We start from the raw sequence: 21117 nt of genomic DNA on the forward strand, positions 1-21117 counted from the left end.
CCCCTCCCTCCCCTCTCTCTCCTCCCTCCCTCCCCTCTCTCTCCTCCCTCCCTCCCCTCTCTCTCCTCCCTCCCCTCTCTCTCCTCCCTCCCTCTCTCTCCTCCCTCCCTCTCCTTCCATCCCTCTCTCTCCGCCCTCCCTCTCCTGCCTCTCCTCTCTCTCCTTCCCTCCCCTCCCCCCTCTCCTCCCTCCCCTCCTCCCCTCTCCTCCCTCCCTCCTCCCTTCCCCCTCCCTCTCCTCCCTCTCCTCCCTCCCCTCTCTCTCCCTCCCTCCCTCTCTGTCCTCCCTCCCCTCTCTGTCCTCCCTCCCTTCTCTCTCCTTCCCTCCCTCCCCTCTCTCTCCTTCCCTCCCTCCCCTCTCTCTCCTTCCCTCCCTCCCCTCTCTTCCCTCCCTCCCCTCCCCTCTCTATCCTTCCCTCCCTCCCCTCTCTCTCCTCCCCTCCCCTCTCTCTCCTCCCCTCCCCTCCCCTCTCTCTCCTTCCCTCCCTCCCCTCTACTCCCTCCCCTCTCTCTCCTCCCATCCCTCTATCCCCTCCCTCCCTCTCCTCCCTCCCCTCTCTCCCCTCCTCCCTCCCCTCTCTCCCCTCCTCCCTCCCCTCTCTCTCCTTCCCTCCCTCCCCTCTCTCTCCTTCCCTCCCTCCCCTCTCTCCTCCCTCCCTCCCCTCCACTCCCTCACCTCCCTCCCCTCCACTCCCTCACCTCCCTCCCCTTTCTCCTCCGTCCCTTTTCTCCTCCCTCCCCTCTCTCTCCTCCCTCCCCTTTCTCCTCCCTCCCCTCTCTCCCCTCCCCTCCCCTCCCTCCCCTCCCCCCCACCCCCTCCCTCCCCCTCCCCCCCACCCCCTCCCTCCCCTCCCCCCCACCCCCTCCCTCCGCTCCCCCCCACCCCCTCTCCTCCCTCCCCTCCTCCCTTTCCCCCTCCCCTCTCCTCCCTCTCCTCCCTCCCCTCTCTCTCCTCCCTCCCTTCTCTCTCCTCCCCTCCCCTCTCTCTCCTCCCTCCCTCTCTCCCCTCCCTCCCCTCCCTCCCCTCCCTCCCCTCCCTCCCCTCCTCCCTCTCCTCCCTCCCCTCCCTCCCCTCCCTCTCCTCCCTCCCCTCCCTCTCCTCCTCCCTCCCCTCTCTCTCCTTCCTCCCTCCCCTCTCTCTCCTTCCCTCCCTCCCCTCTCTCTCCTTCCCTCCCTCCTCTCTCTCTCCTTCCCTCCCTCCCCTCTCTCTCCTTCCCTCCCTCCCCTCTCTCCTCCCTCCCTCTCCTCCCTCCCTCCTCCCCTCCACTCCCTCCCCTCCCTCACCTCCCTCCCCTTTCTTCTCCGTCCCTTTTCTCCTCCCTCCCCTCTCTCTCCTCCCTCCCCTCCCTCCCCTCCCACCCCTCCCTCCCCTCCCACCCTTTCTCCTCCCTCCCCTCTCTCTCCTCCCTCCCCTCTCTCTCCTCCCGCCCCTCTCTCTCCTCCCGCCCCTCTCTCTCCCCTCCCTCCCTCTCCTCCCTCCCCTCTCTCCCTCCTCCCTCCCCTCTCTCTCCTTCCCTCCCTCCCATCTCTCTCCTCCCACCCCTCTCTCCCCCTCCCTCTCCTCTCTCCCCTCCTCCCTCCCCTCCTCCCTCCCCTCTCTCTCCTTCCCTCCCTCCCCTCTCTTCCGTCCCTCCCTCCCCTCTCTTCCTTCCCTCCCTCCCCTCTCTTCCCTTCCCTCTCCCCTCCCTCCCCTCTCTCCCCTCCCTCCCCTCTCTCCCCTCTCTCCTCTCCCCCCCTCTCTCCCCTCTCTCCTCTCCCGTCCCTCTCTCCCTCCCCTCTCTCCCCTCCCCTCTCTCCCCTTCCCTCCCTCTCCTTCCCTCCCTCCCTGCTCTCTCCTCCCCTCCCTCCCCTCCCTCCCTCCCTCCCCTCCCCTCTCTCCCCTCCCCTCTCTCTCCTTCCCTCCCTCTCCTCCTCCCCTCCCTCTCTCTCCTCCCTCCCTCTCCTCCCTCCCTCCCCTCTCTCTCCTCCCTCCCTCCCTCTCTCTCCTCCCTCCCCTCTCTCTCCTCCCTCCCTCCCCTCTCCTCCCTCGCCTCTCCTCCCTCCCTCCCCTCTCCTCCCTCTCTCTCCTCCGCTCTCTCTTCTCCGCTCTCTCTCCTCCCTCCCCCCTCTCTCTCTCCTCCCCTCTCTCTCCTCCTCCCTCCCCCCCTCTCTCTCCTCCCTCCCTCCCTCTCTCTCCTCCCTCCCTCCCCCCCTCTCTCTCCTCCCTCCCTCCCCCCCTCTCTCTCCTCCCTCCCTCCCCCCCTCTCTCTCCTCCCTCCCTCCCTCTCTCCTCCCTCCCTCCCCCCCTCTCTCTCCTCCCTCCCTCCCTCTCTCTCCTCCCTCCCTCCCCCCCTCTCTCTCCTCCCTCCCTCCCCCCCTCTCTCTCCTCCCTCCCTCCCTCTCTCCTCCCTCCCTCCCCCCCTCTCTCTCCTCCCTCCCTCCCTCTCTCTCCTCCCTCCCTCCCTCTCTCTCCTCCCTCCCTCCCTCCCCTCTCTCTCTCCCCCTCCCCCCCTCTCTCCTCCCTCCGTCCCCTCCCTCTCTCTCCTCCCTCCCTCCCCCCTCTCTCTCCTCCCTCCCTCTCTCCTCCCTCCCTCCCCCCCTCTCTCTCCTCCCTCCCTCCCTCTCTCTCCTCCCTCCCTCCCTCTCTCTCCCCCTCCCCCTCCCCCCCTCTCTCCTCCCTCCCCCTCCCCCCCTCTCTCCTCCCTCCCTCCCCTTCCTCTCTCTCCTCCCTCCCTCCCCTTCCTCTCTCTCCTCCCTCCCTCCCCTCCCTCTCTCTCCTCCCTCTCTCTCCTCCCTCCCTCCCCTCCCTCCCTCTCCTCCCTCTCTCTCCTCCCTCCCTCCCCTCCCTCTCTCTCCTCCCTCCCTCTCCTCCCTCCCCTCCCTCTCTCTCCTCCCTCCCCTCCCTCTCTCTCCTCCCTCCCCTCCCTCTCTCTCCTCCCTCCCCTCCCTCTCTCTCCTCCCTCCCTCCCCTCTCTCTCCTCCCTCCCTCCCCTCCCTCTCTCTCCTCCCTCCCTCCCCTCCCTCTCTCTCCTCCCTCCCTCCCCTCCCTCTCTCTCCTCCCTCCCTCCCCTCCCTCTCTCTCCTCCCTCCCCTCCCTCTCTCTCCTCCCTCCTCCCCTCCCCCTCTCCTCCCTCCCTCCCCTCCCTCTCTCTCCTCCCTCCCTCCCTCCCTCCTCTCCTCCCTCCCTCCCCTTCCTCTCTCTCCTCCCTCCCTCCCCTTCCTCTCTCTCCTCCCTCCCTCCCTCCCCTCTCTCTCCTCCCTCCCTCCCTCCCCTCTCTCTCCTCCCTCCCTCCCTCCCCTCTCCTCCTCCCTCCCTCCCCCCCTCTCTCTCCTCCCTCCCTCCCTCCCCTCTCTCTCCTCCCTCCCTCCCTCCCCTCTCTCTCCTCCCTCCCTCCCTCCCCTCTCTCTCCTCCCTCCCTCCCTCCCCTCTCTCTCCTCCCTCCCTCCCTCCCCTCTCTCTCCTCCCTCCCTCCCTCCCCTCTCTCTCCTCCCTCCCTCCCCTCTCTCTCCTCCCTCCCTCCCCTCTCTCTCCTCCCCTCTCTCTCCTCCGCTCTCTCTCCTCCCTCCCCTATCTCTCCTCCCTCCCCTCTCTCTCCCCCTCCCCCTCTCTCTCTCCTCCCTCCCCCCTCTCTCTCTCCTCCCTCCCCCCTCTCTCTCTCCTCCCCTCTCTCTCCTTCCTCCCTCCCCTCTCTATCCTCTCCTCCCTTCCCCTTCACTTTCCCACCCCTCTCTCCGCCCCATCCCAGTCCGGGGACTGCCGGAGCGCTTCAAAGTGTCCGCACGGTGCGGTGCAGCCTCACGCTCGCTCATGTACCCACACGTAGACGCGGACACAGACACACGAGCGGACAGATATGCATTCACATCTATAACATACTCGGACAGATTTCTACATGCATAGTGATATAAATCCACATCTGCAGACAGCGGGCAGAGGGTTGGCACTAGCACTAGGCGATGGCGGCCGCTACGCGCAGCAACAGCAACTCGGCCGCACTGCACGGCGCTCACGGCAGCCTGGAGCCCCCCAAGAAGCGCATAGACCCGAGGAGAAGGCAGGCGGCTCTCAGCTTCCTCACCAACATCTCCCTGGATGGGCGTCCGGCGCAGGGTGAGGGTGAAGCGCAGGAGGACGAGGAGGAAGCACCGACCCGCACCGACTCCTGCCTGTCCTGCAGAGCCGGCGCTGCGAGCTGCGGGAATGCAGCGGAAGGGGAGCCGACGGCGAGGTGTGCCGAGCGCAGGGTGCACACCGGCGGCGCGGGCGCTTCCCCCAGGGGGAGGATCAATTCCTTCACTCTGGGAATTGTGCCCACTGCTTTCCTGAGACAGGCGTCAGTGCCCAACTACTGCCTGGAGCAGGGCCAGATTGGCAGCGCCGCTTTCGACTTACAGCGATCCAGGTCAGTGCCTAATCTCTACATTAATAAACCCTGCTAATACTTACTTACCCCGACTGTGGCATAGGCCGCCAACAGCAGCTCGCCAGAGTCCCCAGTCCTGGGCCAGTTTTTCAGTTTGCCCTAGGTGTAGCCCGGTGAAGACGCATCCTCTCCTCTGGAGATTCTGTCGGCGTTTCTGTAGCTTTGGGTCTTTACAGGATGGGTTTGCTAACCCTCCTCCTCTCGCAGCCGGGCTTGGTGGAATTCTGATGGTCGTCAATACAATTCCTATTGAATTGAGACCGTTCTCAATACTGCCTTGTTACCACGAGTTTGTTACTGTAAACTGTATTGTGCAGTGATGTTGCTGTATATCTGTCCATGGGCAATCTAGATGTATACAGTTTCGATGTGTTTATACCCTGTCAATATTATGTGTTCAGTTTATTATTGTGGCAGACATTGCTCTTAGATAAATGAGGCAAATAGTGTTAATATTTAGGTAGAGATAGTACAGCTAGTTTACACGAATTCATAATATCAAGTACAGTATTGTATGTATTTGGCTGTTGAGAGCTGGGCTATACTTCTCTTTCTATATACAGTATTTGTTATTTGCAAGGTTTGTCTTTTTACACATTGGTTGTTTGTTAGTCCTGGTTATGCTTAAAGATTTATTGTCAAAGGATATATGTCACCAAATGCAACCCTAAGATCCATTTTCTTGCGGGCATTCACAGTAAATACAAAGAAACACAATAGACAGTGAAACATGCAGAGGCAGACAAGCAACCAAAAGACAACAAGCTATGCAAATCCAAAAAAGAAAAAAAAACAATAGTCAATATTGAGAACAAGTTATAGAGTCCTTGAAAGAGTCCATAGGTTGTGGAATCAGTTCAGTATTGGGATTAGTGAGGATATCCATGCTGGGAGGTAGGGTTGTAAAGGAAGGTTTGGAATCTAAGACCAGAGGATACAGCCTCTAAATAGAGGGACATCCTTTTAGAATGGAGATGAGGAGGAATTTCTTTAGCCAGCTGGTGGTGAGTCTGTGGAATTTGGTGCCACAGGCAGCTGTGGAGGCCAAGTCACTGGGTACATTTAAGGCAGAGGTTGATAGATTCTTCATGACTCGGGGCATAAAGGGATACAGGGAGAAGGGTTATGAGACTGGGGCTGAGCAGGGAAATGGATCAGCTATCATGACATGATGGAGCAGACTCAATGGGCTGAATGGTCTCATTCTGCTCCTATATATTATGGTCAATGGTCTCTTGGCACACTGGCCTTCATAAATCAAGGTATTGAGTAATGGAGTTGTAGAAGACAATTGTGAGGCCTAATTTGGAGTATTGAGTACAGTTTTGGTCACAAACCAATGTGAAAGATATCAATAAGATTGAAAGAGTACATGGAAAATGTACAAGAATGTTGCCAGGACTTGAGGACCTGAATTCTAGGGAAAAGTGAACAGGTTCGGACTTTATTCCCTGGAGTGTAGGAGAATGAGGGGAGATTGATAGATGTCTACAAAATTATGTGGGGTATAGATAGGGTAAATGCAAACAGGCTTTTTCCAGAGGTTGGGTGATCTAGAGGCCAAGGGTTAAGGGTGAAAGGTGAAACAGGTTGGATTTCAACATTTAAGAGAAATTTTGATTAGCACATATGGAGTGTCTATCATCCAGGTGCAGATCAATAGGACTAAGTAGATTAATAGATCGGCATGGACTAGATGGGCTGAAGGGCCTCATTCTGTGCTATAGTGCTCTATGACTCTGAGACTCTATATGGATACTGCGATAGTAAATTCACTTTGTACTTTGAACTTTGTTGGACTGTAAGCTGAAGCTGGTTGGTTGAACCACTGATGGTTAAAGTTGTAACATCTAAAAGTTAAAAACCAGTTTAGGAAAGTGATCTATTAACTACTGTCCATCAAGATCACTGGTATTAAATATGAACTATTTTCAGCAACAATTCTAATTTCAACAAGAATGAATTGTTGGACACTGCTAAATTGTTAGATTATATATAATTTATTTAAAAAAATCTAATTGCTAATACTAGGCCGCATAATTTTAAGATATTTGTCGGAAAGTACGACGGGGGTTGTCAAAGGCAAGTTTTTTGCACAGAGAGTAGTGAGTGTTTTGAATGCCCTGCCAGAGGTAGAGGTGGAGGCAAATACATTAGGGACACAGTAGAAACTCTTAGATAGGCACTTGGGTGATAGAAAAATGTAGGGTTATGTAGGAGGGAAAGGTTAGATTGATCTTGGAAGGCCAAATGTTAAAATGCCAATTTCTATATGTAATATAATGCCAGATTATATATATAATATCACATAATTTTGACAATGTATTTGCAAGTTTATAGACGTTTTTTAAATCTCTAAGTTCACTTTTAACTCATTCTGTTGATGTGACTCTGAAGTTTAAAATACTTGTCAGTCCTTGCATTCTCACAATCCTCACTTGTAAAGGAGACCTTCGTTGTTGCTGTCCTTGTTCAGTAAGGACCCAGGTATCCTGTTAGCCCCTTGGTGCTCACATCAATTCGAATTATCAGCATCCTGCTTTACCAAAACGTATAATAGCGGAGCTTGGAATGACAAGTCTAAGGCCACATTCCATTACGTGATTGGTACTGTACAATCTAGCCCAATATTTTAAGTAGTTTAAAGTTAGGATGTTTCAGTTTTGAAGAAGTTGAAGGATAAAGTGTTGTTCCTTCTATATTTGATTTAGAACAGGGGTTCCCAACCTCTTTTGTGCCATAGACTCCTGACATTAACTGAGGGGTTCATGGGCCGCAGGTTGGGAATGCCTGATTTGGTATGTATGTGCAGTATTTAAATATATTTATTTCATATATTTTTCAGTTATGGTATATTTATGTAATACGTGGTTTACAGTGATGGAAACTTGGATTTAAAATTGTTGCAATAATCAATCCATGACTTTTATAATTTTGGAATATTTTTATTTTATGAAGTTTATCTGAATCCTTTCAAGCACAAGGGCCTTGTCAGTATTTGTAGTTTTTGGTAAAAAAGGTAGTAAAGAAATAAGTGTTTCATGAGCACAAGAGATTCTGCAGATGTTGGGAGCCCAGACAACACACACAAAATGCTGGAGGAACTCAGCAGGTCGGTAAGACACAGGAGCAGAATTAGGCCATCTGGCCCATCGGATCTGCTCCGCCATGCTACCATGGCTGATCCCTCTTTTCCCTCCTCCTCAACCCCTGTTCCTGGCCTTCTCCCTGTAACCTTTGATGCCATGTTCGATCAAGATCCTATCAAGCTCTGCCTTAAATACACCCAGCATTTATGGAAATGAATAAACAGTCGACATTTTGGGTCAGGGCCATTCTTCAGGACTGGAAAGGAAGAGGGGAGAAGTCAGAGTAAGAAGGGGGGAGGGAAGGGCGACAAGCAAGGGGGTGCTAGGTGAGGCCAAGTGGGTGGGGGAGGGGTGAGGTAAGAAACTGAGAGGTGATAGGTGGGAAAGGTATAGGGCTGAAGAATAAGCAATCTGATTGGAAGAAGTGAGAGAACGTAGAGGGGAATAGAAGATGGGGGAAGGAATCTGATAGGAGAGGAGAACGGACCATGGGAGAAAGGGAAGAAGGAGGAGCACCGGGGGGGGGGGGGGGGTGGTAGGCAGGTGAGGAGAGGAGGTAAGAGGCCAGAGTGGGGAATACAGGAAGATGGAATGGGGAGGGAAAAATTACCAGAAGTTAGAGAAATCAGTGTTCATACCATCAGGTTAGAGGCTACCCAGAGGGAATATGAGGTGCTGCTCCTCCTCCCTGAGAATGAACTCATCATGGCAGAAGAGGTGATGGACTGATTTGTCAGAACAGGAATGGGGATAGGAGTTCATATGGTTTGCTGCAGGGAAATTCTGCTGTTTTGTGGTTGGAGTGGAGCTGCTCGACATTTAACCCTAGACTAATCACAAGATTTTTTACAAAGATCAATTAACCTACTAATTGGCCTGCCTTTGGAATGTAGGAGGAAAACAGAGCACCCAGAGGAAACCCAGGCTGTTCACGCAGAGAACTTACAGATGAGGTCAGAATTTAAATTCAAACTCCAACATCCCAAGCTATAATAACATCTTGCTGAGCACTACGCTACCATGGCACCCCAATGTGTCAATAACATTTCCCTGTAGGTGTAGAATAACAGAGTAATTATCTTGTTACTGTAGATGGTCTATCGCTCGGAGGGAATGGGCCAATGTCACACTTCCAGTCAAGTTCCAAGAAAACACTCTCTAATGGTGAACGTGATCTGTGGGTCATTGTTTACTTTGGCTTTATAACCCTCTGAGTCATGACCTGGTGATGCAGGTAACTTGTGACTGGTGGTTAAACTGATATGTAATCCAGCCTAAGTAATAAGGAGAAGGAAAACTTTGATCTCAATCCTCACTGCATTGCATCTAAACCCACTCATGGGGAAGGCTTTGTTGGTAAACCCTGAGGGAAAAATCAAGAGCTGGAGTCCTACATTGAGTTCAACGCTGACTGGCAACTCCTGCGATGCCACTGGTCCCAAACTGTATCAGTGTTTGCCAATTCTTTGTATTGAGCATCTGCGTGGAGAGGGGGTGCCTGCTGAATGGGCAAAAGTTCGCTCTTCATATCGTAGTGCCCTGCCTTGCCTCCGCAACGTAGGCAGCTGGGATGCAACATCTGTGGCTGATCTCAACCAGTGGAGGGCCTCCTATTCCAACCTGGCACATTTAGAGATCAGTGTCAGTCTGTGTAGGTTTGAAGTTTATCACTTCGTGGTTCCAATCAGAAGATAGCAACTTCCGTGCATCAAGTTGTATTTAATTTACACTCAGTGGCCATGTAATTATTACCTCCTGTACATCCTGTATCTAATAAAGACCATAAGATATAAGAGCGAATTAAGCCATTTGGCCCATTGAGTCTGCTCCGCCATTTCATCATGGCTTATCCAATTCCCACTCAGCCCCAGTGTCATAGCGGGGCGCTGGGAGCGGACCCAAATGCAAGACACAGACACTGGAGTATAAGGAACAGGACTAGGTTAGTAAAGGCAGCAAGGGAAGAGGGGAAGAAATGACGCTGGACATTGACACAGGCCCTGAATGAGACAAGGATTCAGGGCCTGGGCTAGGACTTGGACAAGAGACACGGGACCTGGACGTGGATCTAGGAACAAGGAGCCTGGACTAGTGACACGGAACTCTGGAACCAGAGCCTAGACCAAGGACCCAGAACCTGGGTCTTGGTCGGGACTCAGAATCTGGGCCGTGACTCGGAACCAGAACCCGGGTCTAGGCTAGGACTCGTGGCTAGGATCTTGGCAAGGACAGGGTATGGCTACAGAACAGGACGTGGAACTGAGGTTCTTGGATGTGGCTTGGACAGGACGAGGTTCTTGGACGTGGCTTGGACAGGACGAGGTTCTTGGACGTGGCTTGGACAGGACGAGGTTCTTGGACGTGGCTTGGACAGGACGGGGTTCTTGGACGTGGCTTGGACAGGACGGGGTTCTTGGACGTGGCTTGGACAGGACGGGGTTCTTGGACGTGGCTTGGACAGGACGGGGTTCTTGGACGTGGCTTGGACAGGACGAGGTTCTTGGACGTGGCTTGGACAGGACGAGGTTCTTGGACGTGGCTTGGACAGGACGAGGTTCTTGGACGTGGCTTGGACAGGACGAGGTTCTTGGACGTGGCTTGGACAGGACGAGGTTTTTAGACGAGGCTTGGACAGGACAAGGGAACTCCAGCACTGGGCTGGGCAAGGTACTCCTGGGTTGGGCGAGGCACATGGACAGGAAGAGAACACGAAGCCTTGACTTGGTCAAGGGAGACAGGAACGCAGATCCGGGACCCCTCCTTGGAAACAGGACGTAGGGCCGGGTCGACATCTGCATCTCAGGTTCCTGGATTTTCTCCCCCTTTTAGAAAAGAGTCCACACATTTATTTCCCCATTCTGATGTTTGTTCTGAACAACAACTAAACCTCTTGACCATGTCTGATGGCTTTTATGCATTGAGTTCCTGCCACGTGATTGACTGATTAGATATTTGATTAATGAGTAGCTGACGAAGTGGCCACTGAGTGTATCATATCTCAACTACCACAGGTTCTGTTGCCCAGTTGAGATGGTAAACTATCAGTGCAGTGGGGACTGTGCACAGACATGAATCAGCTGTGATCTGCGCCACAGAAACCATAAAAATGCAAAAGTACAAGATAAATTATCAACAGCTGAAGGAAATGTACTTTCTCTAAACATGAACTGACGCTGGGATGGACAATTGCACCTGTGTAGCAATGCTTATGGCACCCTGTCAATGTGAAAAAAGTAGTTAATTCTTATCTCTATATTAAGTGCATGATGTTGTTTACAATAAAACTTAAAGTGAGTATAGCCTTGAAAGGTAAGATTGTAGTTAAGTTTATTAACTACACCATGTGGTTTTGCTGAGAATCAAAACAACAGATCTAAAGAACGTAACACACACACAGAGTGCTGGGGGAGCTCAGCAGGCCAGGCAGCACCAACGGGAAAGTCCTGATGAAGTGTCTCAACCCGAAACGTTAACTATACTGTCTTTCCACAAACGCTGCCAAGTCTGCATTCTGAGTGTGTTGCTTGGATTTCCAGCACCTGCAGATTTTCTCTTGTTTGTGAGATGGAGAAAGTGTTTTTATGAAGAATCGCACGCACTCTGCTCATGGACTGTTTGTCCCACTCCCTTCAGGGTACATAGCATCAACGCCAGGACAAAAGCAGTTACTTTCCATAAGACCATAACACAGAGGAGTAGACTTAGACCATCGAGTCTGCTCTGCCATTCAATCACGTTGGTCCCTTTTATCCCTCCTCAGCTCCACTCCACTCCCCGGCCTTCTCCCCATAACCTTTGCTGCTGTGTGCAATTAAGATCCTTGGCCTTAAATACACCCAACAACCTGTGGAAATAAACCCCACAAATTCACCATCCTCTGATTAAAGGAATTTCGCCATATCTCTGTTTTAAATAGACATGCCTCTATCCTGAGGCTGTGCCTTCTTGTTCTAGACTCCCCCACCATGGGAAACATCCTTTCCACATCTACTCTGTCTAGGCCTTTCAACATGCGAAAGGTTTCGGTGAGATCCCCCCTCATCCTTTTCAACTCCAGCGAGTACAGACCCTGAGCCATTTACCTGCCCCTCCACCGGTTCTTGTATCATCTGCAAACTTGGCAGCATAGCCATCTAAATCATTGCTATACAGCATAAAAAGAAGCAATCTTAGCACCCACCCCTGTGGAACACCACTAGTCACTGGCAGCCAACCAGAAAAGGATCCTTTTATTCCCACTCGCTGCCTCCTACCAATCAGCCAAAGCTCTAACCATGTTAGTAACTTTCATGTAATACCATGGGCTCTTAACTTGTAAGCAGCCTCACTTGTGGCACCCTGTCGAATGCCTTCTGAAAGTCCAAATATACAACGTCCATTGCATCCCCTTTATGTATCCTACCTGTAATCTCAATCAGGCAATTTTGCCCATAAGGAAACCATGCTGACTTTGTCCTGTCTTGTTATGTATCACCAAGTACTCCATAACCTCATCCTTAACAATTGACTCCAACACCTTCCCAACCACTGAGTTCAGACTAACTGGTCTATAATTTCCTTTCTGCTGTCTTCCTCCTTTCTTAAAGAGTGGAGTGACATTTGCTATTTTGCAGTCCTTTGGCATCATGCCAGAGTCCAAAGATTATTGTAAGACCATTACCCATGCTTGCACAATCACTACAGATACTTCCTTCAGAACCCTAGGGTGCATTTCTTCTGGTCCTGGTGACTTGAGTACCCTCAGGTCTTTCAGCATCTTTCTCCCTTGTAATAGTAACTGCACTCACTTCTCTTCCCTCACACCCTTCAATGCCTGGCACACTGCTCGTGTCTTCCACTGTGAAGACTGATGCAAAATACTCATTTAGTTCATCTGCCATCTCCCTGTCCCCTGTTATTTCCTTGGCCTCATTTTTTAGCGTGCCATATCCACTCGCATCTCTCTTTTATTTTTGACAAATTTGGAAAATGTTTTACTATCTACTTTGATATTATTTGCTAGCTTATTTTCATATTTCAACTTTTACCTCCTGATGATTCTTTCAGTTGATCTCTGTAGGTTTTTAAAAGCTTCCCAATTCATTGTCTTACCACTAATTTTTGCGTTGTTGTATGCCTTCCCTTTTGCTTTTACCTTTTTGACATGCCTGTTCTAATTCCAAGAGACAACAAACTGTGCAATTATGAAAGAAAAAATATAATAATAAATAAATAAGCAATAAATATTGAGAACATGGGATGAGGAGTTGTTGAAAGTGAGCCCATCGGTTGTGGGAACAGTTCAGTGTAGTTATGCCCCTGGTTCACGAGCCTGATGGCTGAGGGGTAATAACTGTTCCTGAACCTGGTGGAGAGTCCTGAGGCTCCTGTACGTTCTTCCTGATGGCAACAGTAAGAAGAGGGCATGGGCTGTGTGGTGGGGGTCCTTGACGATCGATGGTGCTTACCTGTGACAATATTTCATGTAGATATTTTCAATGGTGGGGAGGTTTTTACCCTTGATGGACTGGGCTGCATTCACTACTTTTTGCAGACTCTTCCTGGGCTTTGGTGTTTCCATACCAGGCTGTGATGCAGCCAGTCAGTACTTTCCACTACACATCGATAGAAGTTTGTCAAAGTTTTAGATATCATGCAGAATCTTCGCAAATTTCTAAGGGAGTAGAAGCACTGCCAGGCTGTTTTTGTGATTGCACTTGTGAGGTGGGCCCAGGGCAGATCCTCCGAAATGAGGAATTTAAAGTTGCTGACCCTCTCCACCTCTGATGCTCCGATGAGGACTGGCTCATGGACCTCCAAACTCCTCCTCCTAAATTATTATTACCTCCTTGATCTTGCTGACATTGAGTGTGTGGTTGTTATCATTGCACTATTCTGCCAGATTTTCAATTAAGTTTAATATCGCCACATATATCGTGAAATTTGTTGTTTTGCAGCGGCAGTACAGTGGCCAAGTGGTTAAGGCGTCAGTCTAGTGATCTGAAGGTCGCTGGTTCGAGCCTCAGCTGAGGCAGCATGTTGTGCCTTGAGCAAGGCACTGAACCACACACTGCTCTGCAACGACACTGGTGCCAAGCTGTATGGGTCCTAGTGCCCTTCCCTTGGACAACATTGGTGTCGTGGAGAGGGGAGACTTGCAGCATGGGCAACTGCTGGTCTTCCACACAACCTTGCCCAGGCCTGTGCTCTGGAAACCTTCCAAGGCGCAAATCTATGGTCTCATGAGACTAACGGATGCCTATATATAACGGTGCAATACATAGTCACATGGTGTGAGCAGAATTATCTGCAGCTTAATGTGAAAAAGACTAAGGAGCTGGTGGTGGACCTGAGGAGACCCCTGTTTCCATCCAGGGGGTCAGTGTGGACATGGTGGAGGATTACAAATACCTGGGGATACAAATTGACAATAAGCTGGACTGGTCAAAGAACACTGAGGCTGTCTACAAGAAGGGTCTGAGCCCTCTCTATTTCCTGAGGAGACTGAGGTCCTTTAACATCTGTCGGACGATGCTGACGATGTTCTATGAGTCTGTGGTGGCCAGTGCTATCATGTTTGCTGTTGTGTGCTGGGGCAGCAGGCTGAGGGTAGCAGACGCCAACAGAATCAACAAACTCATTCGTAAGGCCAGTGATGTTGTAGGGATGGAACTGGACTCTCTGACGGTGGTGTCTGAAAAGAGGATGCTGTCTAAGTTGCATGCCATCTTGGACAATGTCTCCCATCCACTACATAATGTACTGGTTGGGCACAGGAGTACATTCAGCCAGAGACTCATTCCACCGAGATGCAACACAGAGCATCATAGGAAGTCATTCCTGCCTGTGGCCATCAAACTTTACAACTCCTCCACTGGAGGGTCAGACACCCTGAGCCAATTGGCTGGTCCTGGACTTATTTCCTGGCATAATTTACATATTATTTAATTATTTATGGTTTTATATTGCTATACTTATACTCTGTTCTTGGTTGGTGCAACTGTAACGAAACCCAATTTCCATCGGGATCAATAAAGTATGACTATGAAAACATGAATTACGGTAAGTGTATATATAAAGTAGTTTAATTAAACAAGTAGTGCAACAATAGAAATAAAAAAAGTAGTGAGGTAGTGTTCATGGGTTCAATGTCCATCAGAAATCGGATGGCAGAGAGGAAGAAGCTGTTCCTGAATCGCTGAGTGTGTGCCTTCAGGCTTCTGTACCTCCTACCTGATGTAACAGTGAGAAAAGGGCAAGCCCTGGGTGCTGGACACCACCTTTTTGAGGCACTGCTTCTTGAAGACATCCTGAGTACTTCGGAGTCTAGTTCCCAAGATGGAGCTGACTTCTTTTGCAACTTTCTGCAGCTTATTTCGATCCTGTGCGGTAGCCTCCCCACTCCACACCAGACGGTGATGCAGCCAGTTAGAATGCTCTCCATGGTACATCTGTAGAAACTTGTGAATGTCTTTGTTGACGTACTGAATCTCGTTAAGCTCCTGATGAAATATAACTGCTTTCCTGCTCACTCTGCCCACTTCTGATCCCTCTATGAGGACGAGTGTGTCCCCTCGAGGGCCTTACCCGTTCTGAAGTTCTGTGGTTTTACTGATGTTGAGTGCAAATTTGAGAGTGCCCATCTGAAATTCTGCTAACAATAGTTGTGTCATCAGAAAATTTATAGATGGCATTTGAGCTATAAAGAGCCACACAGTCATGGATGTAGAGAGAGTAGAGCAGTGGGCTAAGCATATATCCCTGAGGTGTGCCGTGTTGAGGGTCAGTAGGGAGGAGATGTTACTTCTAATCTACACATTGTGGTCTTTCAGTTAGGAAGGCGAGGATACAGTTGTAGAGGGAGGTACAAAGGCCCAGATTTTGATCAGAACTGTAGGAATGATTGTGTTAAGTACTGAGCTGTAGTCAATGAACAGCAGCCTGACATAGGTATTAGTATCGTCTAGGCACGAAGAGCCAATGAGATCGCGTCTGCCGTAGACCTATTGTATCAAGAAAACAACCTCTCCCTCAATGTTGCAGAAACAAAGGAGCTGGTTGTGGATTACAGGAGGAATGGAGACGGGCTAACCCCTATTGACATCAATGGACCCGGGGTTGAGAAGGTGAACAGCTTTAAGTTCCTCCGCATACACATCACAGAGGTTCTCATGTGGTCTGTACACACTGGCCGTGTGGTGAAAAAAGCACAACAGCATCTCTTTCACCTCAGACGGTTGAAGAAGTTTGGTATGGGCCCCCAAATCCTAAGAACTTTCCACAGGGGCACAGTTGAGAGCATCCTGACTGGCTGCATCACTGCCTGGCATGCCCAGCACATTTGTAGGTGTGATCTTCCCACTATTCAGGACATTTACAAAGACAGGTGTGTAAAAAGGGCCCGAGTTATCATTGGGGACCCGAGTCATCCCAACCCACAAACTGTTCCAGCTGCTACCATCCAGGAAACGGTACCGCAGCATAAAAGCCAGGACCAACAGGCTCCGGGACAGCTTCTTCCACCAGGCCATCAGACTGATTAATTCATGCTAACACAGCTGTATTTCTATGTTATATTGACTGTCCTGTTGTACATAATATTTATTATAAATTACTATAAATTGCACATTTAGGGCCTAACAAGGTTTTCCCTTGGGCCCTATGGAAGGCAAGTGCAGAAATTGCCAGGGCCCTAGCAGAGAACATACTTAGCAACAGGAAAGGTACCAGAGGATTGGAGGATTGCCAATGTGTCTGAAAAAGGCTACAAACAGAAACCAGGAGATTAGAGCCTGGTGAATAGACAATAGACAATAAGTGCAGGAGTAGGCCATTCGGCCCTTTGAGCCAGCACCGCCATTCACTGTGATCATGGCTGATCATCCACTATCAGTATCCAGTTCCTGCCTTATCCCCATAACCTTTGATTCCGCTATCTTTAAGAGCTCTATCCATCTCTTTCTTGAAAGCATCCAGAGACTTGGCCTCCACAGCCTTCTGGGGCAGAGCATTCCATATATCCACCACTCTCTGGGTGAAAAAGTTTTTCCTCAACTCTGTTGTAAATGGCCTACCCCTAATTCTTAAACTGTGGCCTCTGGTTCTGGACTCACCCAAGTGTGGGAACATGCTTCCTGCCTCCAGCGTATCTAATCCCTTAGTAATCTTATATGTTTCAATAAGATCCCCTCTCAGCCTTCTAAATTCCAGAGTCTACAAGCCCAGTCACTCCAATCTTTCGACATATAACAATCCCGCCATCCCGGGAATTAACCTTGTGAACTTACGCTGCACTCCCTCAATAGCAAGAATGTCCTTCCTCAAATTTGGAGACCAAAACTGCACACAATACTCCAGGTGTGGTCTCACCAGGGCCCTGTACAGCTGCAGAAGAACCTCTTTGCTCTTATACTCAATTCCCCTTGTTATGAAGGCCAGCATGCCATTAGCTTTTTTCACTGCCTGCTGTACTTGCATGCTTGCTTTCAGTGACTGATGCACAAGAACACCTAGATCTCGTTGTACTTCCCCTTTTCCTAACTTGACTCCATTTAGATAATAATCTGCCTTCCCGTTCTTACCACCAAAGTGGATAACCTCACATTTATCCACATTAAACTGTATCTGCCATGCATCTGCCCACTCACCCAGCCTGTCCAAGTCACCCTGCATTCTCATAACATCCTCCTCACATTTCACACTGCCTCCCAGCTTTGTGTCATCGGCAAATTTGCAAATGTTACTATTAATTCCCTCATCTAAATCATTAATATATATTGTAAACAACTGCGGTCCCAGCACTGGACCCTGCAATACCCCACTGGTCACCGCCTGCCATTCCGAAAGGGACCCATTAATCGCTACTCTTTGTTTTCTGTCAGCCAGCCAATTTTCAATCCATGTCAGTACTCTGCCCCGAATACCATGTGCCCTAATTTTGCCCACTAATCTCCTATGTGGGACTTTATCAAAGGCTTTCTGAAAGTCCAGGTACACTACATCCACTGGCTCTCCCTTGTCCATTTTCATAGTTACATCCTAAAAAAATTCCAGAAGATTAGTCAAGCACGATTTCCCCTTCGTAAATCCATGCTGACTCGGACCAATCCTGTTACTACTATCCAGATGTGTCGTAATTTCATCTTTTATAATTGACTCCAGCATCTTTCCCACCACTGACGTCAGGCTAACGGGTCTATAATTCCCTGTTTTCTTTCTTCCTCCTTTCTTGAAGAGAGGGACAACATTAGCCACCCTCCAATCCACAGGAACTGATCCTGAATCTATAGAACATTGGAAAATGATTACCAATGCATCCACGATTTCTCAAGCTACCTCCTTAAGTACCCTGGGATGCAGACCTTCAGGTCCCGGGGACTTATCAGCCTTCAGACCCAGCAGCCTATCCAGCACCATTTCCTGCCTAATATAAATTTCCTTCAATTCATTCATTACCCTAGGTCTTTTGGCCACTATTACATCTGGGAGATTGTTTGTGTCTTCCCTGGTGAAGACAGATCCAAAGTACCTGTTCAACTCGTCTGCCATTTCCTTGTTCGCCATAATAAATTCACCGGCTTCTGTCTTCAAGGGCCCAATTTTGGTCTTAACTATTTTTTTCCTTTTCACATACCTAAAGAAGCTTTTACTATCCTCCTTTATATTCTTGGCTAGTTTACCTTCGTACCTCATTTTTTCTCCGCATATTGCCTTTTTAGTTACCTTCTGTTGTTCTTTAAAAGATTTCCAATCCTCCGGCTTCCCCCTCGTCTTTGCTATGTTATACTTTTATTTTTATGCTGTCCATTACTTCCCTTGTCAGCCACCGCCTCCCCTTACTCCCCTTAGGATCTTTCTTCCTCTTTGGAACGAACTGATCCTGCACCTTCCACATTATTCCCAGAAACACTTGCCATTGCTGTTCCACTGTCATCCCTGCTAGGGTATTGTTCCACTGAACTTTGGCCAGCTCCTCCCTCATAGCACCATAGTTCCCTTTGTTCAGCTGTAATACTGACACTTCCGAGTTTCCCTTCTCCTTCTCAAATTGCAGATTAAAACTTATCATATGATGGTCACTGCCTCCTAATGGCTCCTTTACCTTGAGGTCCCTGATCAAATCCGGTTCATTGCACAACACTAAATCTAGAATTGCATTCTCTCTGGTAGGCTCCAGTACAAGCTGTTCTAAGAATCTATCTCGGAGGGTCTCCACAAACTCCCTTTCTTGGGGTCCAGCACCAACCTGATTCCTCCAGTCTACCTGCATGTTGAAGTCCCCCATACCATCTGTAGCAATACCTTTGCGACATGCCAACTTTAACTCTTGATTCAACTTACGCCCTACATCCAGACTACTGTTTGGGGGCCTGTAGATAACTCCCATTAGAGTCTTTCTACCCTTAGAATTTCTCAGTTCTATCCATACTGACTCTACGTCTCCTGATTCTATGTCCCCCCTCGCAAGGGACTGAATATCATTCCTCACCAACAGAGCCACCCCAGCCCCTCTGCCCATCAATTTGTCCTTTCGATAGGACGTATACCCTTGAATATTCATTCCCCAGGCCCTGTCCACTTGAATCCATGTCTCTGTTATTCCCACAACATCATACTTACCAATTTCCAACTTTGCCTCAAGCCCATCCACTTTATTTCTTATACTCCGTGCATTCATATACAATACTTTTAATTCATTACTCCCCTGACCTCCCATATCAGTTCCTATTTCACTTGGCCATACTGTACGATCCCTTCTTGAGCTTTCTGCTCTGTTGATTCTGCTGTCATTCTTAACTTACTCTCACTTTCCCTGTAACTCCATCTTTATATTTCCAGTTCATCCCCTCCCCACCACTACTTAGTTTAAACACCCCCGTGTTGCAGAGGCAAACCTACCTGCCAGAATGCTGGTGCCCCACTTATTAAGGTGCAACCCGTCCCTTTTGTACAATTCATCCTTACCCCGAAACATACCCCAATGCTCCAAGAATGTAAATTCTTGCTTCCTGCACCATTTCCTCAGCCACACATTCAGATCCATTATCTCCCTGTTCTTGCCCACTCCAGCACGGGGAACTGGAAGCAAACCGGAGATAACCACCCTGGAAGTCCTGCTTTTCAGCCTTCTTCCGAGTTCTCTGAAGTCACGCTGTAGAATGTCTTTCCCGTTCTTCCCCACGTCATTTGTGCCGACATGCACCACCACTTCCGGATGTTCTCCTTCACCTTTGAGGATTCCTTGTAATCGGTCCGTGACATCCTGGATCCCAGCACCAGGGAGGCAACACACCATCCTTAAATCTCGCCTGTTGCCACAGAAACCCCTTTCTGTACCTCTCACTATGGAGTCCCCTACTACCACGGCTCTGCCTGATGTCTGTCTCCTCGGCTTTGCCTCAGCGCCAATTGTTGACTCTCAGACTGGCACTGTCTTCTGTCCTGACAGCTTCCAAGAGGGTGAACCTGTTTATGAGAGGCACATCTCCCGGAATCTCCTGTACTTCAAGCATCCTGAATCTGACATCTGTTGTGGGAAAGTTATTGGAAGGTATTCTAAGAGACCAGATATATAAATATTTGGATCAACATGGACTGATTAAAAATAGTCAGCATGGCTATGTGCATGGTAGGTCATGTCTAACCAACCTTCTACCGTTTTTCAAGAATGTTACCAGGAAAGTGGATGAAGGCAAGGCAGTGGATGGTGTCTGCATGGACTCTAGTAAGGAGGTTCAGTCGCTCGGCTTTCAGGATGAGGTAGTAAATTGGATTAGACTTGATCATGGACAAGGATAGATCTGGTCCTAGGGTTGAGGTTCTTAACTGGAAGAAGGCCAAATTTGAAGAAATGAGAAATAATCTACATAGCGTGGATTGGGACAGGTTGTTCTCTGGCATGGATGTGATCGGTAGGTGGGAAGCCTTCAAAGCAGAAATTTTGAGAGTGCAGAATTTGTATGTTCCTGTCAGGATTAAAGGCAAGGTGAATAGGAATAAGGAACCTTGGTTCTCAAGGGATATTGCAACTCTGATAAAGAAGAAGAGGGAGTTGTATGACGTGTATAAGAAGCAGGGAGTAAATAAGGTGCTTGAGGAGTATAAGAAGTGCAAGAAAGTACTTAAGAAAGTAATCAGGAGGGCTAAAAGAAGACATGAGGTTACCTTGGCAGTCAAAGTGAAGGATAATCCAAAGAGCTTTTACAGGTATATTAAGAGCAAAAGGATTGTAAGAGATAAAATTGGTCCTCTCGAAGATCAGAGTGGTCGGCTATGTGCGGAACCAAAGGAAATGGGGGAGATCTTAAATAGGTTTTTTGCGTCTGTGTTTACTAAGGAAACTGGCATGAAGTCTATGGAATTAAGGGAAACAAGTAGTGAGATCATGGAAACTGTACAGATCGAAAAGAAGGAGGTCCTTGCTGTCTTGAGGAAAATTAAAGTGGATAAATCCCTGGGACCTGACAGGGTGTTCCCTTGGACCTTGAAGGAGACTAGTGTTGAAATTGCAGGGGCCCTGGCAGAAATATTTAAAATGTCGCTGTCTACAGGTGAGGTGCCGGAGGATTGGAAAGTGGCTCATGTTGTTCCGTTGTTTAAAAAAGGATTGAAAAGTAATCCGGGAAATTATGGGCCAGTAAGTTTAAC

The 21117-nt window shown here is 49.5% G+C and overlaps 1 protein-coding gene across 1 annotated transcript in view; it reads left to right on the top strand.

Annotated features, from left to right (window-relative positions):
• Nucleotides 1-3699: 3699 nt before the first annotated feature.
• The window catches only part of cables1 (Cdk5 and Abl enzyme substrate 1), a 193716-nt gene continuing 176298 nt past the window's right edge, over nucleotides 3700-21117 (top strand). Inside the window, exon 1 of the mRNA XM_072271720.1 lies at nucleotides 3700-4381. Within this exon, the coding sequence (XP_072127821.1) occupies nucleotides 3936-4381 (446 nt within the window). The 5' untranslated portion in view covers nucleotides 3700-3935. The remainder of the gene's footprint in view (nucleotides 4382-21117) is intronic.

Source organism: Mobula birostris, chromosome 1, assembly GCF_030028105.1.
Source record: "Mobula birostris isolate sMobBir1 chromosome 1, sMobBir1.hap1, whole genome shotgun sequence".
NCBI lineage: Eukaryota > Metazoa > Chordata > Chondrichthyes > Myliobatiformes > Myliobatidae > Mobula > Mobula birostris.